We start from the raw sequence: 24,579 nt of genomic DNA on the forward strand, positions 1-24,579 counted from the left end.
TAAGAGAACAGGGGCAAAGGGATTTTAACGGTGCAACAGGTTGTTCGTTTTTTGACAAGTCATTCAAAAGAATTTTTGTATTAAATATTTATTAGACTCAAGGTTAAAATTTGTTTCCAAAAAACAGGAAAAATGAATTTTAACCTCGAGTCTAATAAATATTTAAATACAAAAATTCTTTTGAATGTCTTGTCAAAAAACAAATAACCTGTTGCACTGTTAAAATCCCTCTCTTACTATTCATACAGTTAACCACCTTTGTTTTCTTTTTAACGTTTAAGAAAATACAAGCAAAAGACAGACAGAAGCACCACTGAAGATTACATCTGCTCAATGGCTAAGGGGAATTTGGTCTGCACCGGGCATGGACTCTCTGGGGATGTTGCGCCACACTGCAGCACAATGGCATACAACATAAAGTCAGTCAGCCACAGCACCACCAGAGAATCTGCACCTACTACTTCCGTGATTAAGGCAGTTCCTATTCTGGTCATATGACAGAGCCAAGAGGAAGACTCCCCTCACTCAGAACTGCCACTGAAATGGGGGCTTCTTTTGTGCTGACTGATTTTAGGGGAGTTCTGTACTGGGGAAGAGGGTGTCTGCCCCTCCCACCTTTAGTACAACTTGACCACAACCACAATTCAGCATGGTACACTTTCTTGCCTTAGATCTGTTTTCTTTTGGGGTTGCCCCCGGGTGCTAGATATACTACTAAATCTGGTCACAGGGATTTTAGATTACATTTAATCTGCCAGTACCCTTCTGCAACCTTTCCTTTTTGGTTTTACTGCACATTTCATGTCATATACAGATTTTAACGAGGCAGGCCTTGTTCTGATTTTCACATAAATCAGTTTTCATTCCTTTTGACATGTTGACAATATGTACAATAGTCAATAGCCAACTACAGAGTGTGGCAGAGGCAGCACCGACCTGGTTTAACAAGACCTGGGGATGCTGGCTAGATACCTCTGGCTTGGCTCCACTGGATCTTATCCTGGATAGGCTATTAGCTTAATGTGGGAACACAATTGAGTATTGAGGAAGGGAAATTTTGGGAACATCTTCCTAGAAAGTATTACGGACGTATTGACTGTGAGTAGTAATAACTAGTAACATGTCAGGTTTAACCTGGTCCATATACCTGCTTTGGCTTTGTAAAAGAGCATTGCTATACTTTGAATTCTGTGAACGTATTGAATGATGTAACACTCCAGAATGTGCATCGTAAAAAAGTAAATAAACTTAATTCGGATAAAAAAAAAAAGTGTGATTTATTGCTCTTTTAAAAAAATTACAATAATTGCATAACTTTGGAGTTCACTGTGTAGAGAGTATTTTTTTTCCTTGTCCCTTTTAACCAACGCCTTCCTAGGTCAGGAGAACAGAACTCAGGGACCATGGAAAGGGTAGCAGATCCTTTAAACTAAAACATATTAGACCTATTAGTCCTTTTTCTAACCCATAACTTGACGTCCTCATGTTCTGTATCTAACATTTTATAGTGAATACACCAAACTCTTAAGAAACCAAAGGCTGATTCAGTGCCCAGAACAGGTACACTTTAAACCAGCAGTTACAAGTGCTATAAATTGGTTAAAAAAGAAAATATCTTGATTTCAAGTATAATCAGAGAGACATTTCCGGATTCATTCCAAATTCCACAGAGCTGTCTCCTGTGCCTTCTAACACATTGGCTTAATAAGAATGAAAAAAATTATCTGAGATGGCATCCCAATACAGACTGTCACACAGAGAACGTACCGGAACAGGAATCTGAACACTTCAAAAGGAAGTCTACTTACTGGCTGACAGTATGATAAATAAAGTGGGATTGTATGCACATTCAGCACACTCAAAAAACAAATGAAAGGGAAAAGTAAATTGTGTCAATTTAATATCCTTTACTTGTGGTATAAGCAATTTCCTTAATCAAATTGTCTGCAAAAGTCTACAATTTATATCCCTTTACATCCCCCATGAGGTAGACACGCAAAAACTAGCTCCAAAAAATACTTGGCAGTTGTGCATAGGCCATTTACCATGAAAGCCATGTCTACTGTACAGTATGATAATAAATTCCATCTGGTTGTACAGTCCTAATTACCAAGGCTTAGAGAATTTAACAGTTTCATCCCCATATACCGTGTATATATATATATATATATATATATATATATATATATATATATATACACACACATATACATATACATATATATACATACATACATACATACATACACACACATATATATATATACATATATACACATACATATATATATATATATATATATATACATACATAGGATAGATGGTCATTGATATAGGACATAATATTCCTTCCTATTCTATTCACCCATTCTTGTAAATCATGGGGCGACTCTACCATTTCCTGCTTCAGCTTTGCAGCATCCTGTATTACCCCTCCACTACCAATTTATTCAATGGTCAAGGATTCATCATAAGGACACTGCTGGTTCAGTGAGTGGGCATATGACCCTAAAAACTGTAAACCTGAACAAAGAAATAGCGGAGTCACCTGCCGAAGTATGCAGGGTGCTTTTCTGAGAAAGTCTACAGTACACTCCTAGGCATTCACCTCGATCTCTGATAAACGCAAACAGCGCTCCAAAAATGATTGATGAAAAAAAAAAAATGCCTAAACTGGAGAAGAGTGATGAGTTCTAAACATACTTTTAAAGGGTCTGTCTTCCCAAAACGGATATTTTGGATTTTGGTAGATAATGGAAAAGTAAACCACGCAACAATTTCTTATATCTCTTGGGAACTGTAATGACAAGATCTCTGGGCTTGAATTCCTGCTGTTCTCATTATGAAGGGGTACCAATCATCTCATTGAGTTTTTTTATTTATATTATTTTATGGACAATACAACAGGAGTTGCTAGAGCACAAAAATGCAAAATAAAAAATAAGTGCGTTTTTAATCAGTAAAATTGAACTTGCATTTTGAAGCTTTAACCTTGCACCTACTGCCTCCTCAGAGATTTATGGAAATCATTAACAACCTTTTCTTCCTTTAAAATATCTCCACCCCTGATATACCTCTCCACATGAGCATTCTCCAGGCACCAATATTATGTATTGTAGATTAGGCAGCAAGCACATCAAAAAGGGTAAGACAGGGATGGTCTCTCTTTCACATAGTGGAGGTACCACCACCGCCGTTATCCGTATTCATTTTGGTTTAACTCTAACTGCAAACCATAGCCATGTCTAAGGGAAATTATAGACTATCGATTCGATAGCGATATGAGAATGCACATACCAGTTTATCTTATTTTTATTATAAAGGTGCACTTACAAGATTTTCTTGCTATCTTTTCAATGTTTATTACTTATAAACCCATACAAGTAGAGACGCAACAGTTTTTCGAGTCTTCTTTCAGCAGCATGTACTATGATGCAACCAAAGGCCAGCCCACAAGCAGTAATTTCCATCATGCCCCAGAATGGTGCTTCAGTCCTGCAGGACTGCTACATTTCTTACAGATCAGGCTTTACATAACAGTGACATCACGTTATATCAGCCAAGTGAATTTCAAATATCCACCTTAAACAAATATTACCGATAGATATCCATAAAATAAGAAACACAAAAGATATACAAGAACACACAAAAGGGTTCCTTTCTAAAACCAAATAGGACTCTGAAAACGGTAAATGAGATAAAAAATAAATAAATAAATAAAAAACACCACACACTAGACTATACTGTATTATACAGGTAATAAATAATGCAAAGATTTACCTCAACCATAGCCATTATGTTTCAGCAATGGAACAATCTGTTGGCATTGCTCTGTCATTTAATCTTCTACTTTGTGGATATCTTTTAAAGCTGCATTGCGTCTGTGCCTTTAGGTGACGTGAAAGCGGTTCTTTGAATACCTTTTTTTCTTAGCAGGTGACATTACACCACCTCTTTCCTATAATTAGACTAGTTCAACCACTTCAGAACGTACATCCAGGCTTTGGGATTCCATAACGTGCAGATCAGACACAATGACATGATAAAGTCTCATCAAAAAAACATCCCACTTCCTGATCCGGCTACTATTGTGAAAGCCGTTCTACGTCCAGATTAGCTCTTTTGAATTTGCGTGCCTACACACACTGCAAATTCTGGTAGAACAAGAATTCTGAGGTATAGATTCCAAAAGAGATAAAAAATGACAACTTCCTCAAAATTGATTGAGACAATAAAAAAACAAAACAAACGAGAAAAAAAAAACTACCCTTTGACGTTCCATTTACCCTATGTATTTCCACTTTTATCGGGGGAAGAAAAAACGTTACATACATTACAATGATTTTAGCAAGCGTCAAGGCAAGTTCTTTCCACCTTCTGTTTCTTCAAATTGAAATCTTTCATTCTAAGACTGCTAAGTGTGACAACCTACCTGCTATCAGTCCTCAACATTCCTCCCTCTGTGCAATACCCTGAGCATGTATCTTATTAAAGAGGATATGACCAACTAAGGACCCATTTACACCTGTGTTTTATGCATGCTAAACACAGGATCACAGCATGCTAAAGCCGCATGAAATTAGTTTGCACCATAACTTATAAAGCTCTTCATATCAGTGTGTTGCTGAAAGCATTTGTTACCCCAACACGTCATATTCTTGATATGTGCCTGCTGTACCATGTAGTTGTATGAGAAAGTATCCTGTTCTCTTTGTATTGCTCCCTTTATGTGATATTCCTGGTGTTCCTGCTAGTCCCCTTGCTTTCCTATTAAAAACTGACCACGCTAAGCAGGAGAGCACACTGTGGTCAGTTCTCTAGCTATGCTATGTGCTGCCGATTCTCCTCTCCCAGCTCTTATACAGGGATCATTTTTAAAAAAAGGAAAAAGGGTATTTTTTTTATATCTACAAAAATGGTTTGCCTTTCATTTACATTTTAAACTGAATAGGCTATTTTACAAGGTGATGGTTTACAATCACTTTAAAGGGGCAGTGCATTTCTTTGAATTCTTGCTGAATCTTTTGATTGTTGTTGTAAAAACACACATTACATTAACTGCTTGCTGCCCACCCACCATCAAATGACGGCAGGGCGGCTCTTGTTCTGGGACTTCATATGACAGCGTCCCATAACAGCCGCGGGGGCGCACAGCGATTGCACCGTGTTGCTAGGACACGGCGTGACCCTGATCTGTGTAAAGAGCCACGTCCACGGCTCTTTAACCATGTGATCGGCTGTTTCCAATCACAGTCGGTCACATGTAGACAAGGAAGTACCGGTAATCGGCTCTCCTCACCTCACGCTGACCGAATCAGTGGCATCTCCTCACAGGTGGACATGTAGGAATGTAATCAGGGCACTGATCATCAGTGCCCTGATTAAAATAAAGAAATATAGTGTCACAATACAGTTCCCACCAATGCCAGCAATCGGTGCCCATTAGCCATGCCAGTCAGTGCCGCCCATCTGTGCCGCTAATCCGTGCCCATGTAAGTGCAGCATATTAGTGCCTCCTCATCAGTGCCCATAAGTGTCACCTCATCAATGGCCATCAGTTCAGCCTATCAGTGCCGCCTCATCAGCACACATCAGTGAAGGAGAAAAATTCTGTAGTTATAAAATTTACTGACAGAAAAAAAAAAAAAGTAAATTTTTTTTAATATTTTTTTTTTGTCAAAAATAAAACCCAGCAGTGATTAAATACTACCAAAATAAAACTATTTGTGTGAAGAAAATGATAAAAAATGTGTTTGGGTACAGAGTAGCATGACCGTGCAATTGTAATTCAAAGTGCAACAGTGCTTGGACCCAGAGGTAGGCGGGTGTAAAGGGACACAAGTCCATTTACACCTGCCTGTCCATAGGAATGCATTGACCTTTCAATCAGGTCTGCCTGAAAAACAGACAGGCTCACCTGATCGTAACCCCTGCGTGAAAGGGGCCTAAGGATTAAAAATAATCTATGTTCATTGAGAGAGTGAAGTTCTGCTTTAGGTTTTTCAGGATGTGTCTCCCAATCTCTGTGCAATAAGCCAATCATGCAAGCAGAGAATTAGGTATAAAAAAAAATATATATATATATATCAAGGCTCCCTGCAGATTAAAATACACAGGAAATAAATCGGTAACAAATAATAAAATGGCTTGTGCGGCAGCAATGTACATTAAATCAGTTGTTTAGATATATCTGCCATTGCGGCAGATTTGGAATATAATGAGGCAGCTCATTTGGGCTAAGCATAGGACAGAAGCAAACAAAAAAAATCCAATATGTATAGAGTCATCACATGCACATTTTGTCTGCACTGCAGAGAAGTGATATGTGCAATATGACAAATCCAAGTCCATGTGAGGACCTGTCGTCAAAGGATACCAGTGCACAGAACTTCGGAAGTACAGTGCCTTGCAAATTATTATTCACCCCCTTGGCTTTTTATTTATTCAGAATTATATGTGATGGATCAGAACACAATAGTCTAAGTTGGTGAAGTAAAATTAGAAAAATATACACAAACTATTTTTCAGAAATAAAAAAACTGATAATTGGCATGTGTGTATGTATTCACCCCCTTTGTTATGAAGCCCATAAAAAGCTCTGGTGCAACCAATTACCTTCAAAAGTCACATAATTAGTGAAATGATGTCCACCTGTGCGCAATCTAAGTGTCACATGATCTGTCATTACATATAAAACACTTTTTTTGAAAGGCCCCAGAGGCTGCAACACCTAAGCAAGAGGCACCAATAACCAAACACTGCCATGAAGACCAAGGAACTCTCCAAACAAATCAGGGACAATGCTGTTGAGAAGTACAAGCCAGGGTTAGGTTATAAAAAAATATTTGATAATCCCTAGGAGCACCATCAAATCTATCATAACCAAATGGAAAGAACATGGCACAACAGCAAATCTGCCAAGAGACGGCCGCATACACCAAAACTCATAGACCAGGCAAAGGCAATAATCAGAGAGGCAGCACAGAGACCCAAGATAACCCTGGAGGAGCTGCAGAGTTCCACAGCAGAGACTGGAGTATCTGTACATAGGATGACAATAGGCTGCACGCTCCATAGAGTTGGTCTTTATGGCAGAGTGGCAAGAAGCAAGCCATTACTTTCAGCAAAAAACAAAATGGCACATTTTGAGTTTGCGAAAAGGCAAGTGGGAGACTCCCAAAATGTATGGAGGAAGGTGCTCTGGTCTGATGAGACTAAAATTGAACTTTTTGGCCAAAGAAAGCGCTATGTCTGGCGCAAACCCAACAGATCACATCACCCAAATAACACCATGCCACAGTGAAACATGTTGGTGGCAGCATCATGCAGTGGGGATGTTTTTCAGCTGTCGGGACTGGGAAACTGGGCAGAGTTGAGGGAAAAATGGATGGTGCTAAAAACAGGGATATTCTTGAGCAAAACCTGTACCACTGTGTGATTTGAGGCTAGGACGGAGGTTCACATTCCAGCAGGACAATGACCCCAAACACACTGTTAAAGCAACACTTGAGAGGTTTAAGGGGAAACGTAAATGTGTTGGAATGGCCTAGTCAAAGCCCAATCCTCAATCCAATAGAAAATCTGTAGTCAGACTTGAAGATTGCTCTTCACAAGCGCAAACCATCCAACTTGAAGGAGCTGGAGCAGTTTTGCAAGGAGGAATGGGCAAAAATCCTAGTGGTAAGATGTGGCAAGCTCATAGAGACTTATCCAAAGGGACCTGGAGCAGAGATAGCCGCAAAAGGTGGCTCTACAAAGTATTGACTTTAGGGGGGTGAATAGTTATGCACATTGACTTTTTCTGTTATTTTGTTCTATCTGTTATTTGCTTTACAATAATAATAAAAAAAAAATCTTCAAAAGTTGTGGGCATGTTCTGTAAATGATGCAAATCCTCAAACAATCCATGTTAATTCCAGGTTGTAAGGCAACAAAACATGAAAAATGCCATACTTTTGCAAGGCACTGTAGTATAAACTTGATTGTATAATCTGCCATTGTATAATCACAATTAGCAGTTTGAATCCTTGAACACGGCAGTACCCAGGCAGTGGCACTTGGGCCACGAGTATTCCAACTGCCTAATATGATGCAGCTCATGTCAGGCTCACTATACAAAGTAGGTGATGAAAATGAAAACCATCTGTACTCATATTATTCATAAAAGAACTACTCTGATTCAAATAATGTTAAAAACAGCATTAGATACACAGTAATTAAAAAATAGGAACAAGGTGCACCAGCCTAGTGCATTATTGTATAAACTAAGCGCTTATCTGACTGACACGTGTCTGGTGGTGCATTGCGCTTAGGCATGTGACCATTCTCTGAGTATAATTGAGTGTTCTAGTAGTATTAAAAGTTTTATATGAGAATTCACTAGGCTGGTGCATCATCTTCCCATTTTTTATTTATAGTTCGAAGTTCCTTTATGAAGAGCCTATCTGCATTCATTTTGTCATAGTTGTTGATGATCCTAGGTGGAGGTTCTATGCTTTTTGGTTCCCAGGAACACAGGACCGCTATGAAGAGTACCTTAGCGCAGACTTGGTGCATTATAGTATTGGATACACAGTAGCCTCAAAAAAGGCATAACAGTGAAGTTTCCAGAAAATATAGGTTTAAAGTTTCAAGCAGAAGCAACTTGAAAAACTGCACGCTAAAATTTGATGATCGCGACATTACTAGTAAAAAACGAATAGAAATTCCACAAATATATCCCATAGTTTGTAGTCATTCTAAATTTTGCGCAAACCAATCAATATACGTTTATTGGGATTTTTTTTTCACCAAAAACATGTAGCAGAATACATATTGGCCTAAACTGATGAATGCATTCAATTTTTTAACTTTTTTTTATTGGATGTTTTATAGCATAAAGAAATATATATATTTTTTTCAAAATGGTCGGTCTTTTTGCTTATAGCACAAAAAATAAAAACCACAGGGGTGATCAAATACCACCAAACGAAAGCTTTGTGTAAAAAGGACATCAATTTTATTTGTGTACAGCATCACAACGACCGAGCAATTGTCAGTTAAAGTAATGCAGTGCCATATTGCAAAAAATGGCCTGGTTTGGGGGGACTTTCAGGAACTGAAGTGGTTAAAGGTGGGTTCAGTTCTGTTTTTTCGATCTCCAAGCATTCTCTCAGCCTACTGCTTTGCAAAGAGGATTGACATGGCTGTCACATGAAGGTCAGAGGCTGTATGAGAGGCAAGATGCTGGCCTCCAATGGGGGAACAACAAGGTCTCTATGGCAAAGCATAGCTCCCAACTGTCCCTGATTTGAAGGGACTGACGCCGATTTGGAGCAATGTCCCTCTTTGCCCCTCATTTTTGTCTGATCCATATAACTGTATCTAAAATGCACTTTTTATCTTTCAAAATTGCTTCCCAATGCTAAACCTTTCATCCAATTTCTAAATTGCTGCATTTGTAAATGTAAAAGCCAATGTAAAGGAATAGGAGTGGTAAAAAAAAAAAAAGTCCTTGTGGATTTAATTAAACTCCTTGAAGGGTGTGTGTCAGGGGGCGTGTCCTAGGCCTACATACATTTGCAAGTAGGTGTCCCTCATTCAAAATGTTGGGAGGTATGGGCAAAGATTAATAATTATGCACCTGCATAGTTTATAATAGCCATTGGTTTCTGCAGACGTTGGCAGCATAAATGGTTAAAGCAAAGTACAAGGTTTATTGATTATTTTTTCCCCTCTTGATTATTGCTTTGGTTGGGAAAAAAATAAAATACTTTTTTTCCCAATATGAAATATTCATTACATTAGTCTACCAATGCTACCGTCAAGAGATACCGCTGTAGCAAATCCCAGACCAGTCCTTTCATTCCTGCTGCCTAGCTTATGACAGCTGCTCATTCTTCCAGCAGAAACCATAACCGGCTTCAATACAGCAACAGCATGGAAGATCCTTTCCATTTTTGAACACATCAATTCACTAAAGCCCAGGGCTACACAAACTGCAAACCTAGCCCTGACTCTGCTGAACACCGTTCTACACATGTAAGCAATTTTATACCAACAACTTAATAGATACTTCATTGTCTGCGCTGTGCTAAAAGGAAGATCATTTTCCTCGCAATAGGAAAGGGGAATTACTAGGCCAGGAAATGATTTTCCTGCAGAGCACTCATAAATCAGAACAATTTAACAAAATGTATAAACAGGATACAAAACAGCATAGTTGGGGTTGTGCTCCGATTACAAAAATATCTAAACTCACAATAATATCATGAAACACAATACAGCATGTAAACGTCCTGTGTCCACATACTGAATGTGCCTCCAACATGGGAGGTGTACTCCACTCTCCCGCAGACCTGTTTGCCATTGACTGCAGCTGGTTAATTTATAACAATTTGTTTAAAGCACAAACCTTGGACTCTTAATTGTACAAGCCTGGCTGCGGTATCTGGGAGTATGATGAAAGCAGAAAATTGAGCAGAAGAGTTCATGGTTAAACCTATTACGCTATGCATGTTATCTAAAGCCAAAGGAAGAAATAAGCTAGGTAAGCTTTTATACAGTGTCTTGCAAAAGTATTCACCCCCTTGGCATTTTTCGAGTTTTGTTGCCTCACAACCTGGAATTGACATCGATTGAGGATTTGCATCATTTAAATTTAGAGAACATGCCCACAACTTTGACCATTTTTTTTTTTTATTGTGAAGCAAACAGATAGGACAAAATAACAGAAAAAGTCAATGTGCATAATTATTCACCCCCCTAAAGCTAATACTTTGTAGAGCCACCTTTTGCAGCAACCACAGTCCCTTTGGATAAGTCTCTATGATCTTGCCACATCATGCCACTGGGATTTTTGCCCATTCCTCCTTGCAAAACTGCTCCAGCTCCTTCAAGTTGGATGGTTTGCGCTTGTGAACAGCAATCTTTAAGTCTAACCACAGATTTTCTATTGGATTGAGGTCTGGGCTTTGACTAGGCCATGACAACACATTTACATGTTTTCCCTTAAACCATTCAAGCGTTGCTTTAGCAGTATGTTTGGGGTCATGGTCCTGCTGGAAGGTGAACCTCCGTCCTAGCCTCAAATCACACATGAAGTGGTACAGGTTTTGCTCAAGAATATCCCTGTATTTAGCACCATCCATCTTTCCCTCAACTCTGCCCAGTTTCCCAGTCCCGACTGCTGAAAAATATCCCCACAGCATGCTGCCACCACCATGTTTCATGGGGATGTTGTTCTTTGGGTGATGTGATGTGTGGGGTTTGTGCCAGACAGAGTTTTCTTTGATGGCCAAAAAGTTCAAATTTTTGTCTCATCAGACCAGAGCATCTTCCTCCATACATTTTAGGAGTCTCCCACATGCCATTCCGCAACTCAAAAATGTGCCATTTTGTTTTTTCCTGAAAGTAATGGCTTTCTTCTGGCCACTCTGCCATAAAGCCCAACTCTATGGAGCGTACGGCTTATTGTCGTCCTATGTACAGATACTGCAGTCTCTGCTGTGGAACTCTGCAGCTCCTCCAGGGTTACCTTCGGTCTCTGTGCTTCCTCTCTGATTAATGCCCTCCTTGCCCAGTCCATGAGTTTTAGTGTGCGGCCGTCTCTTGGCAGGTTTGCTGTTGTGCCATGTTCTTTCCATTTGGTTATGATAGATTTGATGGTGCTCCTAGGGATCATCAAAGATTTGGAATTTTTTTTAATAACCTAATCCCGACTTGTACTTCTCAACAACATTGTCCCTTACTTGTTTGGAGAGTTCCTTGGTCTTCATGGCAGTGTTTGGTTAGTGGTGCTTCTTCTTTGGTAGGTGTTGCAGCCTCTGGGGCCTTTCAAAAAGGTGTGTATATATAAAATGACAGATCATGTAGATTGCACACAGGTGGACATCATTTGACTAATTATGTGACCTCTGAAGGTAATTGGTTGCATGAGAGCTTTTTATGGGCTTCATAACAATTCTGAAAAATCGTTTTATGTATTTATTTTTCGAATTTTACTTCACTAACTTAGACTATTATGTTCTGATCCATGACATAATTCAGATAAAAAAAAAAAACATTGAACTAAAGACTAATACTGAATACTGTTGCAAAGCACTGTATTACTTTCACCAAAAGGATCTACAATGCTTTTCATTTTAAACATTATTAGTCTTGTTCTACAAACATGTAGAGGCCGATATACAGTAGGCAGTGGCAATCAACAGCCTAAACTCAATCGTATTCTTATAGCGGATTAAAGTCTGGTTGCCATGGGTTACCTTGGATGACTGTTGGTACATTAGGTACAAAATAAACAAACGAGCTATGCTTAAAGGGTAACTCCACTAACCGTAAAAAAAAAAAAAAAAAATAGCAAATTAAAAAAATATAGTGAATACAATTACTGCACGAGTCATATTGTAATTGAGCCCTGGTTCGCACTGGAGTGATCAAATCGGCAGCAATCGCACCGGTTCCCAAAAGTAGTTTCTGTACTACTTTTGGCGACTTTAGGGTGCGATTTCCATAGACATCTGTGCAGAAACCCGCACAGAGGTCTCTGAAATCGCCCCCAAAGTTGGGACTGACATGCGGGAAAGAAATTGTGCGAGATCAGCTGAACTCGCACAATTTCATTTCCGCTGTCGGTGTGAAGCTAGGCTGAATGCGATTAAAAATGACCTTTCCTTTTCAGTGTACAGTGCTGTAATGTTCTGTAAAATGCAATATGGCCACCTAGGAGGTGTGTTCTGTACACAGTGTGTACTAAACACCCCCCGGAAACATTTCCTGCTTGTGTGATTAAGAATATAAAATACAGCGCTTGTGAGAAATTTCTAGAAAATCCCTAAAGCAACCCCCAGAGATGAGTGTTATACTGATGACTGCTAATTAATGAAAACCAGCATCATACAAATATGCAACAAAATATAGCAATGTGCACAAAATAAAAAAAATGTATCTATAGTATGACAAAATATAAAAGTCCCTGTGAAAAACTGCATTTTATATTCTTCCATTTGTTGTACAATCCCCTATATTGTTGATTCTAGCTGCTGACCTATTGTCTTTCCATATTCACTAGTAGCGCAACTTTTTTCTCACACACTGCTTGTGTGATTGGCTGACTGATTTTCCCAGAAGTCTGCACTAAGATACAAGTCAGATTTTTGGCATCCCCTGCAACAAAAATGTCATTTTGGGGAGATCCTGCCAATAGGAAATCACACCTAAAGGGATGCAGACCCTGCAATTTTCCTCAGAGCCCTGTAGCTGCTGCAGCTCATTGATAATTATGAAGCCACTCCCATTAGAATCACTCAGCACAGAGGAACACACAGGGATTTCTCTAGAATAAATAAAAATTTTTTTTTTTTAAATAAAGTAGGAATCTGCAACACAGTTTGTTAAAAACCTTGCAATGTACATAGATCACCCAGAGGGGAATGTTTTTTGTTTTTTTCTCTCAACAAAAGGGAAGTTACACTTTAACAGCTTCTAGCTTGGTAAAGTTCCACGTTATTCAGTGAGGCCCCAAAGCCATTTCAGGCTTTGATGGCTTCAGTAGAGGCCAAGTTCACTTGAGGAATGGGGGGGGGGGGGGGGGGTAGAATATGTAATGGGGATGTGGGATGAAGAAAGGAAGGAGAGTTGGGACCCACAGCACTCCCAGCTGCCAAATTAAAGTGGAACTTTACCCATACCAGCCTAATAAAAAATGTTCTTTAGCAAGGAATATACATTGCACATTATTAATTACGCTACCACAATTAGTGTATGATGTAAACTGCATCTAGCATGGTACCAGTTTCTTCTTGCTGGAGGCTGCCATTTTGCTGAAGCCCAGAGCCCCTGAACAGCAGTAAATCATAAAGCGGAATTAAACCCATCGATTTACCAGTTTCAAAACACAATTACATTCCTGATATTGCTGCCACAACAAAAAACTGTCAAACCATCAACTGGCTTGTTTCATAAATGAGCACGTGAAGCACCATGGCAGTTGCAGATCAAACAGAAGCAGCTTCTTTGGCAGTAAAGGATGGGAGAGAGTAATTCTGCTTTAAGGCTGTCAGCAGATCAGCCTCTACAATCTTGGCAATGCCTAAAAATGGAGAGTAATTGAGCATGTGCAGAGCAGAATGAAACCGTGTATTACTGGATTTTAAACATATAGGCACTAGAGCTTCCTGATTCTGGCTAAAATGAGAATCACAATTTTTTTGATGAAGTCTATCACAATTGTATCTGTGGAGTTTAATCACCGCATGGACTTTGGATATATGTTTTTCTCCAGTATCTAATTAGGACTATTTAATTATTTTTGCAATTGTTTTTATTGTATGTTTAGTGGGTTGGTACACCACCCCAAGCACTTACGGGTGTTATTGTAATGTTTAAGATATGAGGTTTTTCCTCTTTTTTAAAAAAAAGTGCCTCTATTGTCACCAAATCCCTTATTGAAGAGATTGCCAATCTACCCAGGCCAAACACCTTCTACAGTAGGTGCCGCCGATATTGTGTAAAAATGTTTTTTTTTTCCTTTCCTGATAAGCAACAAGCATTGCTGGCCGGGTTGACACTGGCGTGGGGATCCGAATTGGATTCCCGCCAATACCAGGCACTGTGTTTGGTATAAATCCTAAGGGAGAACTCCAGGTCAAATGTAAAAAAAAACAAAAAACGGCGTGGCTTCCCCCTTGGGGGGCATACCATCCATCTCGAGGAGGGAGGAGGAAGGAGGAGAAGGAGGGAAGGCGGTGGCAGAAGACCGGGCCACCGCAAGTAAAAGAGCTGGAAGAAGAAGCGGTGGCCCAGCAAGAAGAACCGAAGAGGGGGACAAGACTCCCGAAGTCGGAAGAAGAGGGCCGCGGCGGCGAAGAAGAGGGCTGCGGCGGCGAAGAAGAATGCCGGGCTCCTCCGCTAGTAAAAGAGCTAGCAGAAGATAGAGGAGCAGTCCGGCGAGAAGACCCCCGAAAACGGAAGACCCCCAGAGCTGTGCAATAAACTAATTTTAACCCTTGTGTGGTTTTTTTTACTTTTGTTCACAGGTGGGTAGGGGTACCACCCCCTTTCCTTGCCGGCCGGGCTGCGTGCTCGGATAGGGGTCTGGTATGGATTTTGGGGGGGACCCCACGCCGTTTTTTATGGCGAAGGGGATTCCCCTTAAAATCCCTACCGGATCTAAGGGCCTGGTATGCCCCCGAGAAGGCATGCAGGCTTCATGAGTGAGGCGACATTATCGCCTCGCTCTTGCTGCTATATGAAAATGACATTTTCCGATTGCAGCCAGCGCAACGGTATCGCGCTGGTTAGAGGAGCCTGTCGCTGGGAACCAGCGCGATACTGTCGCGCTGGAAACACAATATCGGCGGCACCTACTGTACATGATCTTGGACAGTAGAAGACGACGTGGAATTAATCTGGATGGGCATAGTGAATGACATTCAGCATTCTAATTGTGTGGTCCTTCAACTCACTATACTCAATCCACTTGTCCTGATCGGACATTTATTTGTGAATATTTTGTAGATCTACCTAAAACAGTCATAGAGCGATGGCTGGCACTGGGATTCATATTTCTTATTTTTAATATGCCCATATCTTGAAGCTTTCTTTCCTATACTATTGTGAGTTTGAGAAAAGACACGGCATGGAAGCCACTGCAAAACGAGATCTCACATCAAGATTCATGGAAGAGAGAAGGTGATGGAAATCCGTTTTGTGTGAACTGATCCCTAAAGTACTAGGTAATCGAGGTCTTTTCTGTAGCTCAGAATATTTACTTGTTAAGTGGAGATGACCTCACCCCATATTTTCAGCATTTGTCAATGACACACAGCAGTCATATTGTGAAACCAGAGGTCTGAGCAGACCACTCCTATTCCCAGTAACGCACACGTTTTTATAAAATGACTGGCTTTATATAAAAAATAAATGATGTTATAGATATAATTTAAAACTGCTTTGTATATGAGGTATTTAAAGTTGTTAGCTGGTAACTAAGATTTCTGAAAATGTCACTAATTGGGATAGAAATAAATAGTATATTTTCTAAAGTGAATGACATGGGTGCGATCGCGTGTAATAGAATGTACAGTATGTTATGCGAGAATTGGTGTCATGAGCAATAAAAAGGTTAAAGACTAATTTTACTCTGTAAAAAACAAAAACAAATGTTTTTAAACACACAGCACAAAAGGACATTACTTACCGAGAAATCCGATGTGCCCCTAGTGCTAGTGGCTTCTGTATTACTTTAAATCTTGCTCCTTTGATTCCTCCCTACACCAGCCAACCACAATCTTCCATTGTGGCAGGGTTAATAGAGCCAAGGATCCTGTCATTTGCACGTATCGTGGTGCCAACTAAGCTTGCCCTTTCTTTCCCCCTCTTCCTTTCATTGAAGCTGTACTATACAGGACGGAAAAATTAATGAAAGGTCCACTTCCTCTATTGATCGATCGATCAGGTTTTAGTCATAGAAGCTATAATACAGCCCCTATGAATGGAAGAGGGAGAGAAAAGGACGAGCGTAGTTGGCACTTTTGATGATCCACAGACCCGTATGAAAGTCTGATGATTTTCCAATGGAGATCAGCTGTGACTATTTTTCTAAATGTGACAAGTCTTCTTTAATCATATGTGTGTGTGATTGGGACATTGCAGTAGTTTCCCCATACTCACACAGAACATCTGTAGGAATTTCTACAGAATTGCACACAGCAATAAAGTATTACACAGCTCTTTCACATCAGCTCCACCCTACAAAATAACTCAAATATTACTACCATACTGACACACAATTGAGGCAATTTGGATGAAAGCTAACCTACCTACCAGTAGAGCTGCACAATTAAATCGTTAAAAAAATCGTGATCTCGATTCAACCCCTCTGATGATCTCTATTGCAGATTTTGACTATTCTTTCATATAACAAATGGAGAGACTTATCTGCTCAATCAGCTGTCAAAAGAAAACATCTGGGCAGTCTGCCACGTTTTAAAAATGAAACATTCTAACTAACTCTTCCTTCTTAGATCAAAGGGATAAAGTTCTGTGTGGAAAAAAAAATCCAGGCAGTCTGCCAAGTTTTTAAACAAGTGTAAATGCAGGAAGTTTAACCACTTAAAGTCTAAATCTTTTTCTGAGACTTGTTTAAAGTTAAAGATCAATATTTTTTGCTAGAAAATTAGTTGGAACCCCCAAACATTATATTTAAGCAGAGACCCTAGGGAATAAAATGTAAATTACTGCAATATTTTATGTCACACTGTAATTGCCCAGCGGTCTTTCAAACACAATTTTTTTGGGGAAAAAAATTACACTTCCATATAAAAAAAAAAAAAAAAAAAACAGTAAGGTTAGCCCAATTTTTTTTGTTTTAATGGTGAAGATGTTACGCCGTGAGAATCATGAGAGAATCGTGATCTATCTTCAAAGCAAAATAATAGTGATTCTCATTTTAGCCAGAATCGTGCAGCTCTACCTACCAGTATACATTTGCAGTATTCCTAAGATAAGTGCCCAAAGCACAGAACAAACTGCAGGCAACTTATGCCTCAAGTAGGATTCTAACCTATGACTGAAAGCTACAAGGCGAGAGCGTTAATCATTTATCCACCATATTAATTGACTGTGCGCTCCATAATGAAGACCTGACAAAAATAAAACAGTTTTCAAATACAATAATAATTAAAAACCTACTATAGAAACAACATCTAGAAGCTGAATTGCTCTGGTTTTGAAGCTAGAAATCACCCTCCCTTTGAACCCACAACATCTTAGAAGTCAAGTTCTCTGTCATTTAAGAAAACGTACTGCACAGCTGTAATATTGTGTTATAGCATTAGCAGTTTTACTTGTGGGTCGGAGTTACTCTTCAAATAGTATGTTGTCTTAACTATTTTAGTGATTTTTTTTATTATAGCATAAATATATGAAATACCCTTTAGCTGCACAATCTAGAATCCAGAAGCTGTGCTTCCGCTATCCAAATGCTAATTAACTTGTTTAACTGGTTTACAAACGCAAGTTAAACAAGAAGTGATGTTGGCAGTAAATGGAGGATGCAAGAAAGGAGATATCACAGCCATGTGCTCAACACAACAGACATCTGGCACAAGACCTGGGTCAAAGAAAGGTCTTGTGCCAGAGGGGACATCAAAAGACCAAAAGGAAGAAATTTCATCTGGGAAGGACACCAAATCTACACTACAAAAGCACTTTCCTGCAATTGATGGAGTCCTGTTTGTTACAGAAATTGCAAACTATGTGTCAGTAGGATCCTGCCAGTAATCGGCGCTCCAGGCTCATGTTCGTGGGCGCCATTGCACATGCACTCATCCCTGTTGGCGCCAGCCGGGCTATTTAAGCCCGTCTGTCACATACAGTCCCCTCTGTCTGCTCCACAGTGTTCCGTGTGCTTTATCTGATCTGACCTGAGACTTAGATGTGAAGACTCGGCTATCTGTTTGTGACCATTCCAGCCATCTGCCTGCATCTGACCTTCGGTTTGCCAAGACCATTCTTCTGCCTGTTCCCTGGTACCTCCGCTGTCCGCCTGATACCTGACCTCCGGCCTGCTTGACTATTCTTCTGCCTGCTTCCTGGTACCTCCATTGACACACACACACACACACACACACACACACACACACACACACACACACACACACACACACCGATTTAACCTAGAGCTAGGCGCAAACCTTAAAAACTGAACTTCACTCTCACAATCAACATTGACTATTCATATTCCTTATGCTGCTATCATTTGTAAATATTTAGGAAGTACATCATGTTTACTTACATTTCTTCAGTTACTTCCTGGTTTCTGGCCTGGGCAAATGATATCATACATCCCAGTCTTCAAGGGGAGAAGGGATTTTCTCAGCTAAGCACATCCTTCTGACTAAATGCCTGAGCTAAGGGCAGATTGATTCCAGGAAGTAAATGGTACATGAATTATCTGGCCTTAAGAGGGCTGCAGCTAGAAATGCCACAGGGTGTTTTACAAAGCGATTTCTCATCAAAATAAAGCATGGGGACATGGATGGATGGGGGAGTTTGCGTTGAATATTAAATATTAATTAAAATAGTTTTTTTGTTTTGTGGTGCTCAGATACAGTGTAGTCCCCTTTTAATTCAATAACACGACTTCTAAATGATTTAAAGCATTAGAGAGAGAAAAAAATTGGACCCTGTTCCCTTAAGAATTATACAAAGCATAGTGCTTGTGTTGTGTAAATTGGCCCCTGTAACACTTAAAAAACCTGGCTAATCCTTCCTAGCTATACCCTTCCCCTGTAAACTGACCACGATGTATCATGGCTGCTATGCAGACATCGTGGTCAGTTTACGCGCTCCGTAACGCGCAGTTCTGTCTTCTCCTCTCCCTCCTGCCTGTTGGCTCCTGTGTCAGGGAATGCCCCTCCTGCTGCTGAAATAACATTTCATAGCTTATACAATCCTCCTGGTCTCCTAAGAATGTGTCCCCCTGTGTGTGCGTTATTAAAATAGGCCGTTCTTTACCCTATTTCAGAGCGCCAAACGGCGCTCACGTGATCTGCTGGCTCTCTCCTCCTCCCCTCCAGACTGACTTCAGCGGGGGAATCTCAGCTCCACCTGCTGCATCTGTCAGACGGGGAGAGGAAAGAGCTAGCTGGGCTTGTGACTGGCGATTGATGCCCTGAGAAGGTAAAGAACGGCTTATTTTAATAAAACTCTCACACGGGGGGGGGGGCGCAGGGGGACATGTTAGGAGATGAGGATTGTATAAACTTTGAAATGTGGGTTAACAACCACTTTAACACGTGGACTTCCATTAAAAATACCACAAGTACTACAAGGCATTATTCTATATTTCCATCTTAATTCCTCCCCACCACCAACCCCCTTTCTTGGCTTCTTTTTATCACCATCATATTGAGAGCCAGGATAGATTTTTAACGCTTACAGATGTGAGGGAAGAAGAACCTACACAAGCTGGAGAAGTCACCCATGAACACAAGAGCAAAATTATCAATATGAACATGTTTTAGACAGATATAGGTATTAAGCAATTCACTTGTGAAGAAAGTTTTCAGATCTACATTTTTATACAAGATGGACAAATTAAGACAAAAACTTCCAAAAAAAAAAAAAAATTTTAATTAGTTTTATTTTACAGACTAGCTTTTGCCTTTTAAAATGGTTAGCCAACATTCCTAAGTGACAATATTAGAGATTAAGAATAAATTGCACAAGCATGCCGGATTTCCAGGAATAAGCCATTATGATGACCAAACAGTATGAAAATAAATAAAGAAAGAAGGATATACAAATTGGTTAAAAAAATAAATAAATAAATAAAAAAAAAGTTAAAAAGGAAGTGTAAGCTTAAGATAGTAAAGAACTACTTGAAGGGAAAACAAAGAGGAGGACAAGAAATGGGAACGGTCTCATTGATCAACATATAGTTCACAGGGAATAAAAAAAATATTAAAACCTGACGCATAGTGGACTTTTTTTCTGCTGCTACCAGGGGCGTTTGGATTTCATTTTTCCTGGCTCGAATCTCCCTTGCACATTAGCCTGTGTGTCCATGTACACATAGGTGTTTAGAGGAGTTTAGAGGGAGGGGCATTAAGACCCCTTTCACACTGGGGCATTTTTCAGGCGCTTTAGCGTTAAAAAGCACCTGTAAAGCGCTTGGAAGAAGCCTCATCTGCAATGCCAATGTGAAAGCCCAAGTGCTTTAACCACTTAATAACCGCCCTATAGCCGAATGACGGCTTTAGGGCGGTTTCTTAACTGTGGGAGGCCGTCATATGACGTCCTCCCAGAATTCCGCTCTCGCGCGCCCCCTGGGGCGCGCACTCGAGAGCATCCGTGACCACATCACGGATCACAGTAAACGGCCGCTCGTCGCGGCCGTTTACCACGTGATCGCTCCGTCAAATGACGGAGTGATCACTTGTAAACAAACCGGCGTCATGTTATGACGCCGGTTCCTCCCTCCCCCTCTCTGTACCGATCGGAACAGCGGAGGGGGAGGAGATCGGTGTCAGCAGCGATGTGGGCTGCATCTGCAGTGCCCACATCGCTGCTCACCGAAAATTAACCCCTCAATTCCCTGCAAATACTCTGCCATTACTCTGCAATACCCTGCAATACCCCGCATTACTCTGCAATACCCCGCATTACTCTGCAATACCCCGCATTACTCTGCAATACCCCGCATTACTCTGCAATACCCCGCATTACTCTGCAATACCCCGCATTACTCTGCAATACCCCGCATTACTCTGCAATACCCCGCATTACCCTGCAATGGTCTGCATTACACTGCAATGGTCTGCATTACACTGCAATGGTCTGCATTACACTGCAATGGTCTGCATTACACTGCAATGGTCTGCATTACACTGCAATGCCCTGCAACACTCTGCAATGCCCTGCAACACTCTGCAATGCCCTGCAACACTCTGCAATGCCCTGCAACACTCTGCAATGCCCTGCAACACTCTGCAATGCCCTGCAACACTCTGCAATGCCCTGCAACACTCTGCAATGCCCTGCAACACTCTGCAATGCCCTGCAACACTCTGCAATGCTCTGCAACACTCTGCAATGCTCTGCAACACTCTGCAATGCTCTGCAACACTCTGCAATGCTCTGCAACACTCTGCAATGCTCTGCAACACTCTGCAATGCTCTGCAACACTCTGCAATGCTCTGCAACACCCACCAATACCCTGCAACACTCTACAATGCTCTGCAACACCCGCCAATACCATGCAACACTCTGCAACACCCTCCAATATCCTGCAACGCTCTGCAACACCCGCCAATACCCTGCAACATTCTGCAATGCTCTGCAACACCCACCAATACCGTGCAAAACTTTGCAATGCTCTGCAACACCGGGCAATATCGTGCAACACTCTGCAATGCTCTGCAACACCCTCCAATATCCTGCAATGCTCTGCAACGCAATACTCTGCAACGCCATACTCTGAGATACCCAGCCATACCCAGCCATAGTCGGTGATACCCTGCAATACCCAGCCATAGACACACACCCCCCCCCCCCTCCCGCCGCCCTCCGGTGCTTCTACCGACTCGCCAATACTATCAAATCCAGAATCTTTTTTTTTTTTTTTTTCAGGCTTCCCAGCTTAGAGGTGAGATGTGGGGTCTTATTGACCCCACATCTCACTGTAAAGAGGACCTGTCATGCCATATTCCTATTACAAGGGATGTTTACATTCCTTGTAATAGGAATAAAAGTGATCAAAAAATGTATTTTTGGGGAAAAAAAATGTCAAACTAAAATAAATAAAGTAAAATGAACAATAAAATTTTTTTTTTTTTTTTTTAAAGCGCCCCTGTCCCCATGTGCTCGCATGCAGAAGCGAACGCATACATAAGTCCCGCCCACATATGAAAACGGTGTTCAAACCACACATGTGAGGTATCGCTGCGTACGTTGGAGCGAGAGCAATAATTCTAGCCCTAGACCTCCTCTGTAACTCAAAACATATAACCAGTAAAAAAAAATTAAATCGTCGCCTATGGGGATTTTTAAGTAGCGACGTTTGGCGCCATTCCACGAGCCTGTGCAATTTTGAAGAGTGACATGTTAGGTATCGATTTACTCGGTGTAACTTCATCTTTCACATTATGCAAAAATTGGGCTAACTTTACTGTGTTTTTTTTTTTTTTAAGCACAAAACAGTTTTTTTTCCAAAAAAAAGCATTCGAAAAATTGCTGCGCAAATACCATGCGAGATAAAAAGTTGCAACGACCACCATTGTATTCTCCAGGGTGTTTGCTAAAAAAACATATATAATGTTTTGGGATTCGATGTAATTTTCTAGCAAATAAATGATGATTTTTACATGTAGGAGAGAAATGTCAGAATTGTCCTGGGTGCTCCAGAACGCCTGATGGCGCTCCCTGCATGTTGGGCCTCTGTATGTGGCCGCACTGTGTAAAAGTCTCACACATGTGGTATCGCCGTACACGGGAGTAATAGCAGAATGTGTTTTGGGGTGTAATTTGTGGTATGCATATGCTGTGTGAGAAATAAACTGATAATATGACAATTTTGTGAAAAAAAAAAAAAAAAGTAAAAAAAATCTTGATTTTGCAAAGAATTGTGGGAAAAAATGACAACTTCAAAAAACTCATCATGCCTCTTACTAAATACCTTGGAATGTCTTCTTTCCAAAAAGGGGTCATTTGGGGGGTATTTGTACTTTTCTGGCATGTTAGGGTCTCAAGAATTGAAATAGGCCGTCAGTACTTCAGGTGTGATCAATTTTCAGATATTGGCACCATAGCTTGTGGACTCTATAACTTTCACAAAGACCAAATAATATCCACCAATTTGTACTTATTTTTACCAAAGATATGTAGTGGTATAAATTTTGGCCAAAATTTATGAAGAAAAAATTACTAATCTGCTAAATTTTATAACAGAAATGAAGAAAAATTCATTTTTTTACAGAATTTTCTGTATTTTTTATTTTATAGCACAAAAAATAAAAAACCCAGCGGTGATTAAATACCACCAAAAGAAAGCTCCATTTGTGTGAAAAAAAGGACAAAAATTTCATATAGGTCCAGTGTTGCATGACTGAGTAATTGTCATTCAAAATGTGAGAGCACCGAAAGCTGAAAATTGGTCTGGTTATTAAGGGTGTTTAAGTGCCCAGTGGTCAAGTGGTTAAGAGCCCTTTCACACTTTCAGCGCCCGAAAAAAGCTGGTAAAGCGCTGCTTAAACTAGCGGCGCTTTACCAGTGTTTTTCGAGCGCTAGCGGGGCACTTTTAACCCTCACTAGTGGCCAAATAAAGGGTTAAAAGCGCTCACAAGGCGCCGCTACCAAAAACGCTTTGCAGGCGGTTTTTCAGGTGCTTCCTATTGATTTCAATAGGAAGGGGCGCCTTAGGAGCAGTGTATTCACCGCTCCAAAGAAGCTGCTTGCAGGACTTTTTTTGACGCCTTGCCAGTGCTGCCTCAGTGTGAAAGCACTCAGGCTTTCACATTGGGATTGCAGAAGAGGCTTCTTTCAGGCGCTTTACAGGTGCTTTTAATGCTAAAGCGCCTGAAAAACGCTCCAGTGTGAAAGGGGTCTTAGAGGCAGAAAAAAAAAACCACCAGTGTCTCCAGGAGCAGTAGAATTTTGGCAGAAAAAAAAAAAAGCTTGATGTGCCTAAACGCTAGGCTTGTTTAGCGCTTGAGCCTTAATTCATTTCAACGACCAGAATAAAATTATTAGCTAATGAAATGAACTGACTCGCCTAAATGTGTTTAATGAGTTTACAAGCGTCAAGCATTTTTCTTTCTATCAAGAAGAAAGAAGTCTAGGAGAGTTGGCAAAACAGCCAGTGTGCAGTAGGCCTAAAAATGACTGGCCTTTATTAAAAGGGAATAAGCTCTTTGGTTCCATAACACCCTTTAATAATCCGATTTAGGTTTACAAAGGTGAACATTTTGGATTGAAATTTGCACCTACAACACTGAGGATTGGGAAAAGAAACAAGGTTTTGGAACCAATTATAAAACAAACTTGATTAGCTGTAATAGATACACTTCAACTAAACTAGGAGCGAGAAAAAAAAA

The 24,579-nt window shown here is 40.4% G+C and overlaps 1 protein-coding gene across 3 annotated transcripts in view; it reads right to left on the bottom strand.

The window, feature by feature from the left end:
* UGP2 (UDP-glucose pyrophosphorylase 2) overlaps window positions 1-24,579 on the bottom strand; it is a 150,873-nt gene that overhangs the window by 39,014 nt on the left and 87,280 nt on the right. The window contains exon 1 of one of the 3 annotated variants that reach the window (XM_077485978.1): window positions 3,781-3,798. The exons of the other annotated variants lie outside the window; for them this stretch is intronic. Within the exon in view, the coding sequence (XP_077342104.1) occupies window positions 3,781-3,795 (15 nt within the window). The 5' untranslated portion in view covers window positions 3,796-3,798. Of the gene's footprint in view, window positions 1-3,780; window positions 3,799-24,579 lie in introns of those variants that run through there. 3 annotated transcript variants of the gene reach the window in all.

This window comes from Lithobates pipiens, unplaced genomic scaffold (assembly GCF_037356315.1).
Source record: "Lithobates pipiens isolate NorthernLeopardFrog02 unplaced genomic scaffold, aLitPip1_a1.2 Scaffold_18, whole genome shotgun sequence".
Taxonomy (NCBI): domain Eukaryota; kingdom Metazoa; phylum Chordata; class Amphibia; order Anura; family Ranidae; genus Lithobates; species Lithobates pipiens.